Below are 15,893 nucleotides of genomic sequence, written 5' to 3'. Positions count from 1 at the left end.
GAAAGGGGCTGTTTCCCGTACCTGATTGGCTCAGAAGAAGAAAAGGGACACAGCAAATGGCACGTACATGTGACTGCGTGTTCAGTGATGGGGAACTGTCTTCTCTGCCCTTTGACCTGGTATTGATCTTCTAATGATAGTGGGATGTAATATCAGACCAGCTAATTTTGCATCACAAACGTCAAGGTGACTGATCCAGCGGCCTGGTTATACTTGAATTGTTTTTATTCTTTTACCTTTGCAAATAAGGGCCTTGCATAGCCCATAGTGCAGTGGCTTATGCTCACCTAGCTGTATCTTCTGCTACACGAGGGTCACAGAAAAAAATTCCCTTTGTCCAACATCCAATAATCAAGACAATACTTGACATATGGGCCAGGTCCCAGGGGATGGCTCGCTGGGCAAACATGAGGTCCCCAAAGCCAAATGTGGGGCTGTGCCTGCAACATCAGCACTGTGGGGTAGAGGCAAACAGATCTCTGGGATTTGAGGGCAGCCAGCTTAGCTGTACCAGTGAGCTCTGGGTTCAGTGGCAGAACCTATCTCAAAACCTTCCCATGAGCCTTCTGACCTTCCCATGCACTCGTGGAGACACACATGTTCTGTGAGAAAAGGCCTCCCCGTGTAGCCTGGTCTTGAACTCATGAGCCCCCCACCGTAGCCTACTTAATGCTGTAATTGCGGCTATATGGCACCAGGTCCACCCTGCCTACTCTGTGATATTTCCCGTTTATCAGTAGCATCTTTTCCCACCAAGGCTGCAACCAATTTAGCCACCGCTGTCTGCTCTATTCCCGGTGTAATGATAACTATCATCGATTGCAGGAATAAATCTCCTCACCAGATCTTTCTTCCACGTGGCCCCTAGAAGGCATATAGATGGCTTTGTTACCACAGGCTCGCTCAGAGTAATGTCAGAATCCTAAGGAGGAGGAAGAGGATGCATCACCATTCTGTAGTTGTGGGTGATTAAAAAACAAAAACAAGAACAAAACAAAACAAAATATGAGGCTAAGAAAACAGCATATTCTCCTGGGAATACCAAAACTGAGTAGCCACAACTACACATTTTTAGGTGTTTTTAGATTACCTCAAATAACTAGTTCAAGATGTCCATTACTGGCTTTTCTATCTGAGGAAAGCATAGTAGGGATTTTTTTTTTTTTTTTTTTTTTTAAGGAAATGAGTTGTCCTTACTGCTTTTATTATGTCACTGAGATTTTTTTTCAGTATCAGCACCATTGGTTTCAATAAAAGTCATGGAATACACAGATGGAATGGAACCACCCAGAACAAATATAAAGAGTACAATAATATGACAAAGAGACCCTATCAAAATAATAGCTTTCCTTTGACTTACAGATTGAGGTAGGTGTTTGGAGAATCTTACCAGAAGAAATCCAATATCACATGTTAAGTTTCACCACTTTTTCTAAGCAGGAAAATATCAGTGTAGGAAGGTGATGTGGCACTGAAAAACAGCTCTCATACAAGAGAGGAAGGGAGCAGGTGACAAGGACTCCTGATTAAATCCAAAGCTATGAGAAGGCAGTGAGGCACAACACAGGCAGAGCAAATCAGATCCAGACAGCAGCGCTGCACTGTGCCTATAACATCAGTGGAAAAAACCAGGTTAGCTGGCTGTTCCAACTTCGCTTCCTGAATAAATAATTGAGCACTGTTTGATCATACAATGGTTGCTTAATCAGAAACCTGCTTCCAAAACAACCAAGAAAAATGGAAGTGTCATCCTCACACACAGATCACTCGAGGCTCTCCTGCCACATGTGGCTAAACTATGCACAGGAGTTGAGGAGGCAGCTTGGTCAGGAAAGCACTTGCTATTCAGGCAGGGGAAGCAGGAGAGGTGGCGCATGCCTGTAATCACAGAGCTAAGGGGGTGAGGTGGGTGCCTGAAGTTTGCTGGCAAGTCAGCCTAGTCCATTTGGCTAGTTCTAGGCCAGGAAAAAATAGCCAAGGTTGTTCTTTAGATTACACAGACAGAGAGGAGACATGCACACACGCACGTACTCACGCATGCATACATGCATGTATGCACACACAGACCACAGACATGCACACAAATATGTATGCACACATATACACATAAAATCTTCATGGTTGGAACAGAATTCTCCCCTTCCATCTTGCGTGTCACAGAGTTCATGTTCCTGTGGGTGGTTTCTCATGTGTATTAATGAAAGCTCTGTGCTCCAGACTGGATAGCTGATCTGAATAGTGAGAGTAATTGAAAATGGAAGACTTGTGTCATTATAACCCTTGTGTGTTCTTGCAGAGCAACAGCACAGCCTACATAATATACAATGACGGTGTCCCTAAGTCTATGAACTACAGCAGAAAGTATGGACACACCAAAGGTATGTCGATGGCCCATGTTTTCACTTTCCTATTGGGAATCAACATTTTCTTAAGCCTTTCTTCTTTAATATCCTCATATTCCACATTAAAAAATAGTTTTTGGTTTTTATGGCTTAGTCTGACTTACTGATATATGATTTCTATGTAACATGTTACAAAATAATTATGTGACTTGTCATGCCAATATCCTTTTCAGAAACCCTAATTTATTTCTTAAAGTTAAAAAAAAGCGTGCTTTAAAGCAAGCACCTAAATACTGGTTGCTCAAATATAAGCTACACACACACACACATACACACACACACACACACACACACACACACACACACACACACTCACACTCACAGAAAGAGATTTAAATTTTTCTTTATAGTAATTTAATATGTACTTTGTTACATACTGTTACTTCATACAGTAATTCTTTATCATGATTCTTTGTTATAGCTATATATAGCTATATATAAGTATATGTGTTATAGAGAATTTTTAAATGCAGCTAAACAGGAAAATCAGCAAACCTGATACTTAGTAGATCATAAATGTATTATAATTATTATTTTTCCAACTTTTCAACTTAATTATCACAAATAATTCTATGGAAACAAGTACTCTTCGAATGTTCCAGCCCCAAATGCTTTCAAAGAAGCCACACAAGGGCAGCAGGTGGCACAGGCTGAACAAACAGGTGACTGGAGAAAATATACAATATCTAACAAGGACACGCACTATCCTGAATTGTATGGATGCAATTAGTATTTTAGAAAATATTTTGAAATGTAATGGTCAGCAGTGAATAAATGCAGATTTAGCAATACACAGCAAACCTAACATTAGTATCCAGGTGCATTTGGCCCTAGGGCAGCTAATTTTCAATATCTGATTAAGATATTAAGAATATCTTATTGAAATTAAGATATTAAGAATATATATATATCCAGGCAAGGCAAAAATTCCAGCACTGCCGGCTCACTTCTCTTAACTACTATATTTTATTACAACTTATTAACTGAGCATATGTCACTTATAACCCGACTAACCAAAACAATAGGAAAAGAGGATTAAGGAACACAATAACAAAACCGTAAGGATATCAGTTCCGAGTAACGATTCTCCTGGCATAATCAGCAGGATTTCTTCTGCTGGAACCTGGAGTAACCAGAACCTGGGACCTCAGCAGGAGCCCAGAGGCCCAACGCCTTCCCTCGAGCGGTTCTCTATAGGAGTGTCTTGAAGTGGAGTAATGAACAACCAAAACTATCCCAAGTCTCCAGTTCTGGGCTCAGTTATATAATCTCCTCCCGGAGTCTGTTCATGAGATCTTTTCAGCTGGCAACAATCAAGCTCCCTCACAAGGTGGTTGGTCTTCTAGTGGATTAACATCACCTGTTCTCTCACAAGACCACTCTGATCTCTCCTTCAGTAAACCATTCATAAAGCCCTCATTGTGAGCATTGAAAGCTTTTTATCTCATCGCTGCCCTTATGATAGCCTTACTAGCATGGAACCCAGTGGCACTTAGAACTTGCCATATTTTCCACCCTCAACTGCAAGTGGCCTCTGATCCTTCCCATTCCAACCTGTTAACTACAGCAAGGGTCTGGGGAAACAAAAGGAAAGTCGGGGCTTCATTTTGTCCACAGGTTCCCTAATACCCAGGAGGCTATGATACTAAGGTCATGAGACCAGGTAGGCAACAGAACCTCCAACAGTTTCCACCACAGTGTACTTTCTCATGGTGTACTCTGACAATGCAGTGGTCAACAGGCATTGGGATGGAATTGCTGGCATGTTCATACGCTAATTAGAAAGTCTTGTTAACCCACCATACATTCATAAACACTGAAAACATACTGGACAAAGGTCTTTCTACCATGTCACAAGCTGATGAAAACCTACTTTCTGGTTTTGTGGCTTTCATTTCAGTAGCTCCAGAGAGGTTTTAAAAAACCATGCCCAACAAGGATGCTTTTGAGTGTCCACCTGGTTTGTTTGTTTGTTTGTTTGTTTTTTTTTTTTTTTCTTTTTTTTCTTTCTGTTTTTTCTTTTATCAAATCTGTAGCAATGGGGTTACCCTTCTGGAATAAATGAGCAGCTGTCTCTTGAATCAGAGTGCTGCCAGCATCCTTCTTTGTCTGATGCTGTCTCTTTTAACTGTTTTTTAGCAGCCCCTTTGAAAGGGTCATGGCTGCTTGGCAGCACGGGCTTTACTGAAGCTTACCATGTGCACCAAGATCAAATTCCAATTTAGCAAATTTGCCAAGCTAGTCTTAACATGGACTTACTCTTGCCTCTTCACAAAGTCTCTGTTCTGGCTCCCCATTTTGGTAAGGGCTTGCCACGCTGTGTGCCGAGTAGTTCATTGAAACCCTTGAAAAATGAGCAGAACGGTTACCAAGAGCCTAAGGGGCCATTAGCCTAAAGTGCAAGTAGGATTCAGTATCTCAACTTTGAGCTGTACTTGAGAGGAGCTCTGTTTTCTAACTGTCCAACTCAAATGTCTCTCTTTGGTAGGTCTACTGGTATGGAACAGAGTCCAGGGGTTCTGGCTGATCCACTCCATTCCTGGGTTCCCTCCAATTCCAGAAGATGGCTACAATTATCCAACCTCAGGGAGACGAAATGCACAAAGTGGCATGTGCATCACTTTCAAATACAGCCAATTCGAAGCAATAGGTAACACAGGCATAGGTCACAGAGGCAGCGTGTGGAAGACGGAAACAGTAGTCATAGAAATGAGTGCGTCACGCGACCCTTTAATCTAGTCATAGATGCTTTGATGCCTGGAGTCTCAGACTGTCTATTCTGTTCTCAATCTGTAAGTGACATTGCTGAGATTGACCAGGCGTAATAGGTAGGAATTAATTCAGAGGCCAGGTGAGTAACAAAAAATAGATGAGGCAGATAGATGTTGCTTTAGTACTGGGGACAGTGACAAACTTGGGTGTTGACTTTCCATTGGATGCCTTCAGAGGCCTCAGTACCATCTTCAATGTACAGAAACACAAGACTATTGATTAGAAATCTCTGTACTTTTTATGAGGAACTAGAAACCGTGTGTGTGTGTGTGTGTGTGTAAGAGACAAACCATTATTTTTAATTGTAAGTTCAATGTTAGTTTGTTTAATAATTTCTTTATATCAAATGTTGCCTCCATACCACCAACAATCACACCTGAGAACCATGTAAACTTCTTCTAAGATATCACACTCAAATAGCCTAATACTTATATTTGGCAAACTATGGTGTAGAAGTAAGAGAAGACATTGTGTGTTTGACCTCCAGGTATAGAAAATGTTTCTCACCTAATTGCCACCTTAAGCCTTTGTATTAGTCTGGGTTCTCTAGAGGAACAGAACTCTGTGTGTGTGTGTGTGTGTGTGTGTGTGTGTGTGTGTGTGTGTGTGTGTACACAATATATACATACACACACATGAGATTTATTAGAGTGACAGTGCAGTGGCTTACAACTAATCCAACAATGGCTGTCTACTAGCAGAAAGTCTAAAAACACAGTAGTTGTTCAGACTATGGCGCTGGATATCTTGGCTGGCCTTCCATATATGCCTGAACCCTGAAAAAGTTGGCTCTAATTTCAGTGAAGGATTGAACTTGACATTGAGATTGAAGTAGGGAAGCTGGCAAAGAGCAAAACTTCCTTCTTTCACGTCCTTTACATAGCCTGCCACCAGGAGGTGTGGCCCAGTGTTCCCACTTCAAACGACTTAAGAAAAATCCCTCGCAGGTGTGCACAGCCACTGGGGTTTTAGTTCATTCCAGATGTACTCACGTTGCCAGGCAAGAATGGCCATCACATCCCCATTTAACTAGAGTGCTGAACACTATAGAGATGAGGTGCGCAATGAGTTTATCATTCTCCAAGCGGTATGATTTGCACAAAGAGTTCTCTCCTTTTATATATGTACATTTAGGAAAGAGAACACAGACCCCCAAGGCAGGTTTATTTAAGAATGAGTTTTACTCCAGTAACCACACGCTTTTTATAATCATGGTAGTGTGGCACGGAGTCACAGCTAATTCATGTCAAAACTGAGGATGTTGGAAACAACAGCCTTTACCCAGTAATATTATTGTGAGGATTGCATCAAAAGAACAGGAACTTCAGCCTGGGGAGAGGGCTGGGTAAACTCTTGCCGGGGCCTGAGTTGGTATGGCCAGAATCCACATAAAGCCAAACACAGTAGCAATGCATCAGCAACCCCAGCACTCCCACGGTCAGAAGGGAGGTGGAGACACAAGTTCATGGGCCAACCAGCCTCGTGGGCAGTGGCGAACAGCAGAGACCATCCATCAAAATAGGGTAGAAGACAAGGACTGACCCCTGAGGTTGTCCTCCCTCCTCCACGTGTGGCAGGCGCATGCTCACAGTCACACACATATGCACACACATTGTATATACATACATACACACAAACATATACATTATATGTACATAAAAGCATAAGAATATATGGAAAGTAGGAATGTTCAATAGGTTTTGATCATTTTAAGCACAGGCATTTCCTCACTATTACTTAAGGTGGTGGGAGTTTGAGGAGGGGGGTGGGGTGATGCTCACACTTGGGAGTCTTTTTTGTTTCTGTATTTTAAGTCACACAAAAATCCATAATATAAGCAAGCATTTTCACTTATGCTTAAGTTCTCAATTTTTCTTGTCTCTTGATTTAGATTCTCAGCTCTTGGTCTCCCAACCAAACATCTACAGCTGCTCCATCCCCACCACCTTTCACTGGGAACTCATCCACATGCCCCAGCTGTGTGCCAAGTCCAGTTCCACAAAGATCCCTCGGCGGAGCCTCGCCACGCTTCAATCAGCGCAGGGACTAAACTTCTTCCATTTTGCGAAATCTGACGCTTACACTCACGGTATGAAAAAGGCTATCGCTAAAGAGTGTGCCGGTTGGAACCATGGATTGCGGACAGAAAACACTCTGGTGTTTGGAATAGAGAGGTGATAAAGAGGGGAGCGTAGAGGGAGGAAACGGAAGAGAGGCTTCAGGCATCAACTCATGCATTTCCTTGTCCGTGTGACTGGCCGCAGTTGCCGATTGGTTGGACTACAGAAGTATCCCATACGCATAAAACTGGACGCCCCTGGAAACTCAGCTTCAAATTCTGCGGGCGTGGAGCTGCAGCTAGCTATTCCAGACAGCTGCTTAGACAGTTTCTCTGAGCCTTCCTTGTTCTGAAGCCCCTCAGCCAACACTTCTCTCTTATCGTGAGAACAAGATCACAAGGGAGCGATTACCTCAGTACCACACCCCTCACTCTTAACTGTCTTTATGCTTTTGTACCTGGGTTTGTACACATTCCAACGACTACTATACACCCTCTCTGTAACCCATTCTGAACTCAAAAATACCTTGATATTTTTTTCTACTAGATCTGCTCTGCTCTTACAGCCTCCCACTCTTACAGGCTCCTTTCTTGTAGCTTACACGCTTATTTAAAAACCGTCCCTCGAGTCTGAACTGCCCACATCTCTGGCTTTTTTTTTCCCACCCCAATGTCTATGGGAACAATCGCAGAGCTGTCAGTGGCTCGATCCTCTGCACTGTGACTCTTGCTTCCGTCGGCGAACAGCCTCTCCCAGCCAAGAGTGCTTGTCTTATATAACCTTGTGGGCTACCATGCTTTTTCCTTTCTTCCTCCTTTTATACAGTACTGAGAATTTACTAAATACCTGAAGCCTGTGTCAGAGACTACAGATACAGAAACTAAGAGGACAGAAAAAGGGCACTGCACGCCCTAATGCTGGTGAAAACCTCCTTTCCTGAAACCCTCTCCTTTGCTGTTTATTTTCCTTCTGATCGGAGTCCCTTGTACCAAGCCTTCCTCCTTAGGAGAGGACATAGCTATGTGGATTTTCACCCTTCCTTCCAGCACGTCGTGTTTTGTGTGCCCTTGGATGATTCCCAAGGCTGGATCTCCACCCCAGATTTCTACACTGACAGCTGTACTCAACAGTGAATGGGCTGTCTCCACATGGAGATGGTAAAGCTACAACAAAGGCACTGTGTCAGATTGGGCTCACCCTCATCCCACACCCACATACCCACTCTTTCCTTTGTCTACACGGTCTCCAACACACTCCGGATTCCCTCTTTTCTATTCTTCCACAAACCACCAAACCCATCCAGTTTCAGGTCCTTAATAGCTTTTGCTTTTACTGCATCCTCTCCAGCCCTCTACTGCCACCATAGTGCACAGCAGTGTTTTTTATCGCAGTTGCTGTGGAAATCTGATGTCTCCTCCCTTCCGTGTTCATCCAAGACAGTATCTCTCAACTGACATTTATGACCATAAATTAGTTCCCCTTCATTATCAACTCACATTTTTTTAAATCCCCCCCCCCACCGACTTCAAGAAAATCCACTCATAGTTAAGTAGTATGGTTTACAAATATCCTTGAAATTGCCTCTAACTCTCCAGCCTTAATATTTCCAGAAATCTTTTCCTGGCTAAAACATTTGTTGCTTTCTTTGTGTGGGAGAGAGGACATTTTCAGACTCTAACATCTTTACAATATGACAATAATAACCTCTGCTTTAACACTGCTTTAGGATTTAGAAAGTGTTTCCCATCCACTGTGTTATAATGTTGTAGTGCCATGTTACTATTGGCAAGGGTATAGAGCAAGGGCAGATGGAAGTTTCTACTTCCTGAGGACTTTTGGGGGATTATCGGTTTGACCTCATTCACCATTTCTCTTCTCCTGACCCTAGATATCTTTACAGCTTGGATGGCTCCATGGTTGAAGACACATTTGCTAGCAGAAACCTGGCAGCGAACGACACATGAAGAACTTCATTCAAACTGCTCCCTTCCTTACCACGTGCACAACATCAAGGTCATTCATGTGCCTCACCACTTTTACTTCAGTTCGACCCACGACCATTCCAAATGGTGCGTTTCCACAAAGGACTCCAAAAATCGCTGGGTCTGCATTGGAGACCTAAACCGGAGCCCAAGCCAAGCCTTCAGAGGTGGAGGGTTCATCTGTACCAAGAATCGGTACATTTACCGATCATTTTATAGATTGGTTTCCAAGTATGAGTCCTGTGTGTAAGCACGGGGCAAGGAGGTCATGTGCACTGTCCTTGGAAGCACGGGCCCTGGGTCCTCACCTTTGATCCATTCTCCATATGTTAAAGGCGCCTGTGCTCCCACAACATAGCATCCAATCAAATCCACACTTACCATTTTATATTTAGGTCAGTAGAAATTTGCCTCCTCTGTACTGATGGAATTAGAAGCCCAAATCATGATATGTAAATAATGATGGGGTGGGGGTGGGGGAATAGTCTCTTCCAGTTTGGTCATCCTTGGTAGTCTACCTTGTGGAATAAATTTCATCTCTTTCACAAAGCTTCCCTGACTGTCCTGTTTGAAGAAAATAAAAGCCCCCCCCCCTCTTCCTCCCTCCCTCCATATGCCCTCCCTCCCTCCATCTCTCCCCTTTCATACTCTCTGGCTGTATGGTCATAGTCCTCTTGAGGCCCCCCACTGGTTTATAGTATAGTCTTGCACCTTTGCAGGTGCTAGTTACTATTAATACATTCTTGAGCTGCTTACTTGGATTCTCTGTGCCATTTTGTAATTTTAATTTGTAACAGAGAGATCATATCTAACCATGTTCAGGCCCTTAGTACAGAGCTTGGCACATAGCTAACAACTGACACAGTGGAAGAAGCCAAGTCTATAATCCCAGCTATTCAGGAGCCTGAGGCAGAAAGCTTGATCATAAGTTCAAGGCCGGCTTAGGATATAAAGTGAGTTCAAGGCTCTTCTGGGCAACTTAGTGAGAACCTACCTGACACAAGGTACAAAAACTGCTGGGGATGTAGCTTCGTAGTAGAGCTTTGTACAGCACATGCCCTGAGTTCTACTCACTTCCATTGCAATACAGTGTAGGATGTAAAATACTGGTGTAATTTGAATTTGACCTCCCCATAATAAAAGGTGACACAAAGAAGTTTCATAATGATTTTACGAATGGGAAAAAAACTAAGTGAATAAACAGAATGAAAGCAAGGTAAGTACAAACCAATGACTCCAAAGAAGCAAATGTAAACAGGGGAATAGGGTAAAAGTGGGAGGGAGGGAGGAACGGGAGGATGCAAGTGGTGGGATAACAATTGAGTTGTAATCTGAATAAATCAATTAAATTTTTAAAAAGAGCAAAAAAAAAAAAAAAAAAAAAAAAAGGAAAGAGCACTCATATACATAAAATACATAAGTAAATCTTTTTTTAAAAGAAAAGAAAGAAATGTAAACAAAGAAGTGAACATCAGGTGTCATAATCTTGGTGTCCATGTTTCTTTTTCTGGAATTGTCACCATGAAATTCATGTTATGCAAAAGGATAATAACAAAACTGCAAGACTTCAACTGTGAGATGTGGGTGCCAAGTTCAAAAGCTTAGTTGAGGAAACGTCACCACACAGCAACTACATCCAGAACTTGCTGGCTGCGTAGCATGAAATTTACATTCACTATCCAATTTCTTACTTAACCTCTTGTTGTTGTTTTGTGTTTTGATTCCCTGTGTACCCTCGACTGGCCTCAAACTCACAGAGATACACCTGCCTCTGACTCATTGAGTACTGGGATTACAGATGTGCACCACTGGAGTTGAAGTTCTTATTTAATCTGTATAGCAACTCTCAGCAATAAGTTTCACTAGCCCCATTTTACTGACAAGTCAATAGAGGTCACAGAACTTCAGAAAGTTGCCTAGGGTAAGAGAGCTCTGTTTGGCCTCTGAAACTGTGCTCTTTGCTGAGATTCCAGAGAACAATAAAGGAAGTAAATAAGTACAGGGTCATAATTATCTTGACATCTCAATATGATCCAAAACTTGTAGGACCCAATGACAAGCCATAAAAAAGTTACTTGTTTTCTTGTCAAAACAAGTACAAGAGCCGCGTGTTTTGGATGCTGTCTACCTACTTGGGAATATGAAAAGGCCTGGAGAAACAATGTTTTGAACTCTCAAAAAATATCTAAGTATAAATAATCTCCATGGAATGGGATTGTTAGTGGAAAATTGTAAAGTCCAAGGTGATGACTCACAGGTGGACAGGGTCAAAACTTGACGAAGAGAAGGATGAGCAAGATGTAAAAGGAATGCTAAAATTAAGGAATCCTATTAAGCTACAAGTACACACATCTCCCAACCAATAAATAACTCAGATAGTCTAGAAACGATACATCCTATACTCACAAAAACAAATAAATAAAAATAGAAAGATGGAATAAAGGCAGATTGCATAGAAACAAGAGTATAGGAGAAGAAAAGGAAGGTGCTAGCCCACTGCAGATACACACCTGAATGGTATGGCTTCCTCCTCCTCCTCCTCCTCCTCCTCCTCCTCCTCCTCCTCTTCTTCTTCTTTTTTATTGATTCTTTGTGAATTTCACATCATTCACCCCAGTCCCACATATCTCCTTGTTCCTTCATATCCACCTTCTGCCCTCCACCCCCAAGAACAAAAAAAAAAAAAAAAAAAAAAAAAAAAAAAAAAAAAAAAAAAACAGCAGCAGCAACAACAACAACATTAACAACAAAAACATCTCACCATGGAAGCTGGCATGTGTCACAGTATGTCACCAGTATGCCCTTTTGCCCAAAGAGCTTTACTTGCACATGGTCATAGCAATGAGTCATTGGTCTGGCTCATGGTCTCTGGTTTCTACTACACCACCAATACTGAATCCTCACTGGGATTCCTCTCTGATATCCTGTTGTTGCCCTGTGTCATGGAGACCCTGTAGCTTTGGATCTGCAATACTGGCCTCTTCACAAGCTCCAGCAGTTCATGGATGGAATAGATGTTAGAATAACCAACTTAGCCTGAGTAGAAGCCGAGCTGGTCAGCCCACCAGCTCCCCTGAACCCAGGACCATGAGGGCCAACTCTCCTGCTTTGCCCAGGCAAGGGGCAAGGCCAGCTCTCCTGCTTTACCCAAGCAAGGGCAGGGCCAGCTCTCCTGCTTTACCCAGGCAAGGGTCAAGGCCAGCTCTCCCACTCTCATGGTCTTGGAGCCTGCTGTCCCATGCTATCAAGGCCAGCTCTACTGTGCTGACCAGGCAAGGTCCAGATTCCTGTGTATGGAGTGCTGAGGTTCTCTCACTCTCCCACCCTCAGGGCCAATGATATGGCTTCTAATGAAGGGATGGAAATATTTAACTTCCCTAAAGAGAAAAGAAAGAAAGAAAGTAGCAACCCTATTGGTCCCAATACTGGGAGGAGGAAACATGTCTGTGTTTCTTTGTGTTGGTAACTGATGTAGTGGAGTTTAAAGGCAGCCACAATGGAACTCAAGTAGCAAGTCATGCTCTTTCCCAAGCACATCCTACAGAAGATATGGGAGGAAGCTTCAAGGAATGACATTATTAGAAGATGGCTGAAATACTTCAGAGTACCAAGAAAGTTTTCATTAATTTATTTTTGGAAGAAAGGGGAGACTATCGCACATAATAATGAATTAAAATTAAGTCCGAAACCATGGCCTAAATATTAGAATGAGTGGCCGTGCAATGACTCATAAGATAAAAGTACCTAGAGAGTAAACTTAGTAACCTGAAATCAATTCCTGGAACCCACAGTGGAAGGAGAGAACCAGCTCCCAAAAGTTAATAAATGTCTACACACACACACACACACACACACACACACACACACACACATGGGGAGAGAGAGAGAGAGAGAGAGAGAGAGAGAGAGAGAGAGAGAGAGAGAGAGAGGGAGAGGGAGAGGGAGAGAGAGAGAGAGAGAGAAAGTAAAAATTAAAATAAGGAACTAGGAAAATAATCCAGGAATTAGTAACATTCCCTCCTCTTGCAGGGACCTGGATTCATTTCACAGTTCCCACATAACAGCACACAACTGTCTGCAGCTCCAGTTTTAGAGGATCTATGCCATTTTCCAGCCTCCAAGGACACCAGGCACACATGTATGTAGTCAAAACATCCTACACATAAAAATAAAACTTAATTTAAAATTTAAACAAAAGATCTTCACCAAACCTACATCTGACAAAGGTCTAATATCCAAAATATATAAAGAACTCAAGAAATTAAACACCACCAAACCAAATAACCCAATTGAGAAATGGGGCTTAGAATTAAACAGAGAATTCTGAACAGAGGAATATCAAATGGCTGAGAAACACTTAAAGAAATGCTCAACCTCCTTAGTCATCAGGGAAATGCAAATCAAAACAACTCTGAGATTCCATCTGACACCCATCAGAATGGCTAAGATCAAAAATTCAAGTGACACCACATGCTGGCAAGGATGTGGGGAGAGAGAAACACTCCTTCATTGCTGGTGGGAATGCAAACTAGTGCAGCCACTTTGGAAATCTATCTGGTGCTATCTCAGAAAAATGGGAATAGGGCTTCCTCAAGACCCAGCTATTCCACTCCTTGGAATATACCCAGAAGATGCTCCAGCACACAACAAGAAAATTTGCTCAACCATGTTCATAGCAGCCTTATTCATAATAGCCAGAACATGGAAACACCCTAAGTGTCCCTCAGTAGAAGAATGGATAAAGAAACTGTGGTACATATACACTATGGAATACTACTCAGCTATTAAAAACAAGGAATTCCCGAAATTTGTGGATAAATGGATTGAGCTAGAAATGATCATAATGAGTGAATTAACCCAGAAGCAGAAAGACTCAAATGGTATATACTCACTTATATCTGCATACTAGCCCAAGGGGCAAGTCCCACGAAAGCCTTCACTTACCAGGAAACTGGGACAGAGGGGAGGGCATCCTATTGGGACTCTAAATGAGAGACGCATGGGAGAATAGCAAAATAAAAGGATACAGAGGGTCCTAGAAACCTACAAGTAGAACAATATGACAGGCAGATTTGGGCCCAGGGGTCCCGCTCAAACTAAGGCACCAGCCAAGGACAATACAGGAGGTAAACTTTAAACCCCTTCCCAGATCTAGCCAATGGTCAGAATATTCTCCACAGTTGAGTGGAGAATGTGATATGACTTTCTCACGTACTCTGGTGCCTCACATTTGACCATGTCCCCTGGAGGGGGAGACCTGGTGGCACTCAGAGGAAGGACAGCAGGTTGCCAAGAAGAGACTTGATACCCTATGAGAATATACAGGGGGAGGTAATCCCCCTCAGGAACAGTCATAGGGGAGGGGAATAATGGGGAAAATGGGGGGGGGAGGAATGGGAGGATACAAGGGATGGGATAACCATTGAGATGTAACAAGAATAAATTAATAAGAAAAAAAGAAAGAAAGAAAGAAAGAAAGAAAGAAACTGTGGTACATATACACTATGGAATACTATTCAGCTATTAAAAACAAGGAATTCCCGAAATTTGTGGATAAATGGATTGAGCTAGAAATGATCATAATGAGTGAGTTAACCCAGAAGCAGAAAGACTCAAATGGTATATACTCACTTATATCTGCATATTAGCCCAAGGGGCAAGTCCCATGAAAGCCTTCACTTACCAGGAAACTGGGACAGAGGGGAGGACATCCTATTGGGACTCTAAATGAGAGAAGCATGGGAGAATAGCAAAGTAGAAGGATCCAGAGGATCCTAGAAACCTACAAGTAGAACATTATGATAGGCAGATTTGGGCCCAGGGGTCCCACTCAAACTAAGGCACCAGCCAAGGACAATACAGGCGGTAAACTTTAAACCCCTACCCAGATCTAGCCAATGGTCAGAACATTCTCCACAGATGAATGGAGAGTGGGATATGACTTTCTTACGTACTCTGGTGCCTCACATTTGACCATGTTCCCTGGAGGGGGAGACCTGGTGGCACTCAGAGGAAGGACAGCAGGTAGCCAAGAAGAGACTTGATACCCTATGAGAATATACAGGGGGAGGTAATCCCCCTCAGGAACAGTCATAGGGGAGGGGAATAAGGGGAAAATTGGAGGGAGGGAAGAATGGGAGGATACAAGGGATGGGATAAACATTGAGATGTAACAAGAATAAATTAATAAAATAATTTTTAAAAAAAGAAAGTAAAAAAAATAAAATAAAATTTAAACAAAATATTGTAATAATCCCAGAACTCCAGGAGGCAGAGGCAGGTAGATTGCTGTAAGCTATAGGCCAGCCTGGTCTACAACGTGAGTCCAAGGCAGCCAAAGCTATACAGAGAACCCTGACTTGAAAAACAAAAACAAAAACAAAAACCCCCCAAAAAATATATTGCAATAAAAACCTGTATCTAAGTTGGGTGTGTATCTTACAGAAAAGCATAAGCTTGGAAATGACTGCAGAGAAAAGAAACTAGAGTCTAAAGTTATGTTAACAGTTAACTTCTAAGATGGGGCCCCAAGCCATCCCAGCTCTGCTCTCACACTTTCCTGAAAAAGCTATTGTCCACTGTCTGTCATTCTCAAGTGAGCTTTTCCTCTATTAACCCAGATGAATGGACCAAGTGCGGGCCGTGATACCAAAGGGAATAAACCAGAGGCCAGGCTA

General features: G+C 42.5%; 1 protein-coding gene across 2 annotated transcripts in view; it reads left to right on the top strand.

Annotated features, from left to right (window-relative positions):
* Dnase2b (deoxyribonuclease 2 beta) overlaps positions 1–9,691 on the top strand; it is a 59,294-nt gene extending 49,603 nt beyond the window's left edge. The window contains exons 6-9 of one of the 2 annotated variants that reach the window (XM_051165398.1): positions 2,297–2,378; positions 4,891–5,052; positions 7,066–7,263; positions 9,123–9,691. In XM_051165398.1, the coding sequence (XP_051021355.1) occupies positions 2,297–2,378; positions 4,891–5,052; positions 7,066–7,263; positions 9,123–9,466 (786 nt within the window). In that variant the 3' untranslated portion in view covers positions 9,467–9,691. Of the gene's footprint in view, positions 1–2,296; positions 2,389–4,890; positions 5,053–7,065; positions 7,264–9,122 lie in introns of those variants that run through there. The other variant, XR_007832782.1, reaches the window with a different exon arrangement.
* The last annotated feature ends 6,202 nt before the right edge of the window (positions 9,692–15,893 follow it).

The sequence above is a fragment of the Acomys russatus genome, chromosome 23 (genome assembly GCF_903995435.1).
Source record: "Acomys russatus chromosome 23, mAcoRus1.1, whole genome shotgun sequence".
NCBI lineage: Eukaryota > Metazoa > Chordata > Mammalia > Rodentia > Muridae > Acomys > Acomys russatus.
The sequence above is the reverse complement of the archived record's forward strand: the minus strand, read 5'-3'. Positions and strand labels throughout refer to the sequence as shown.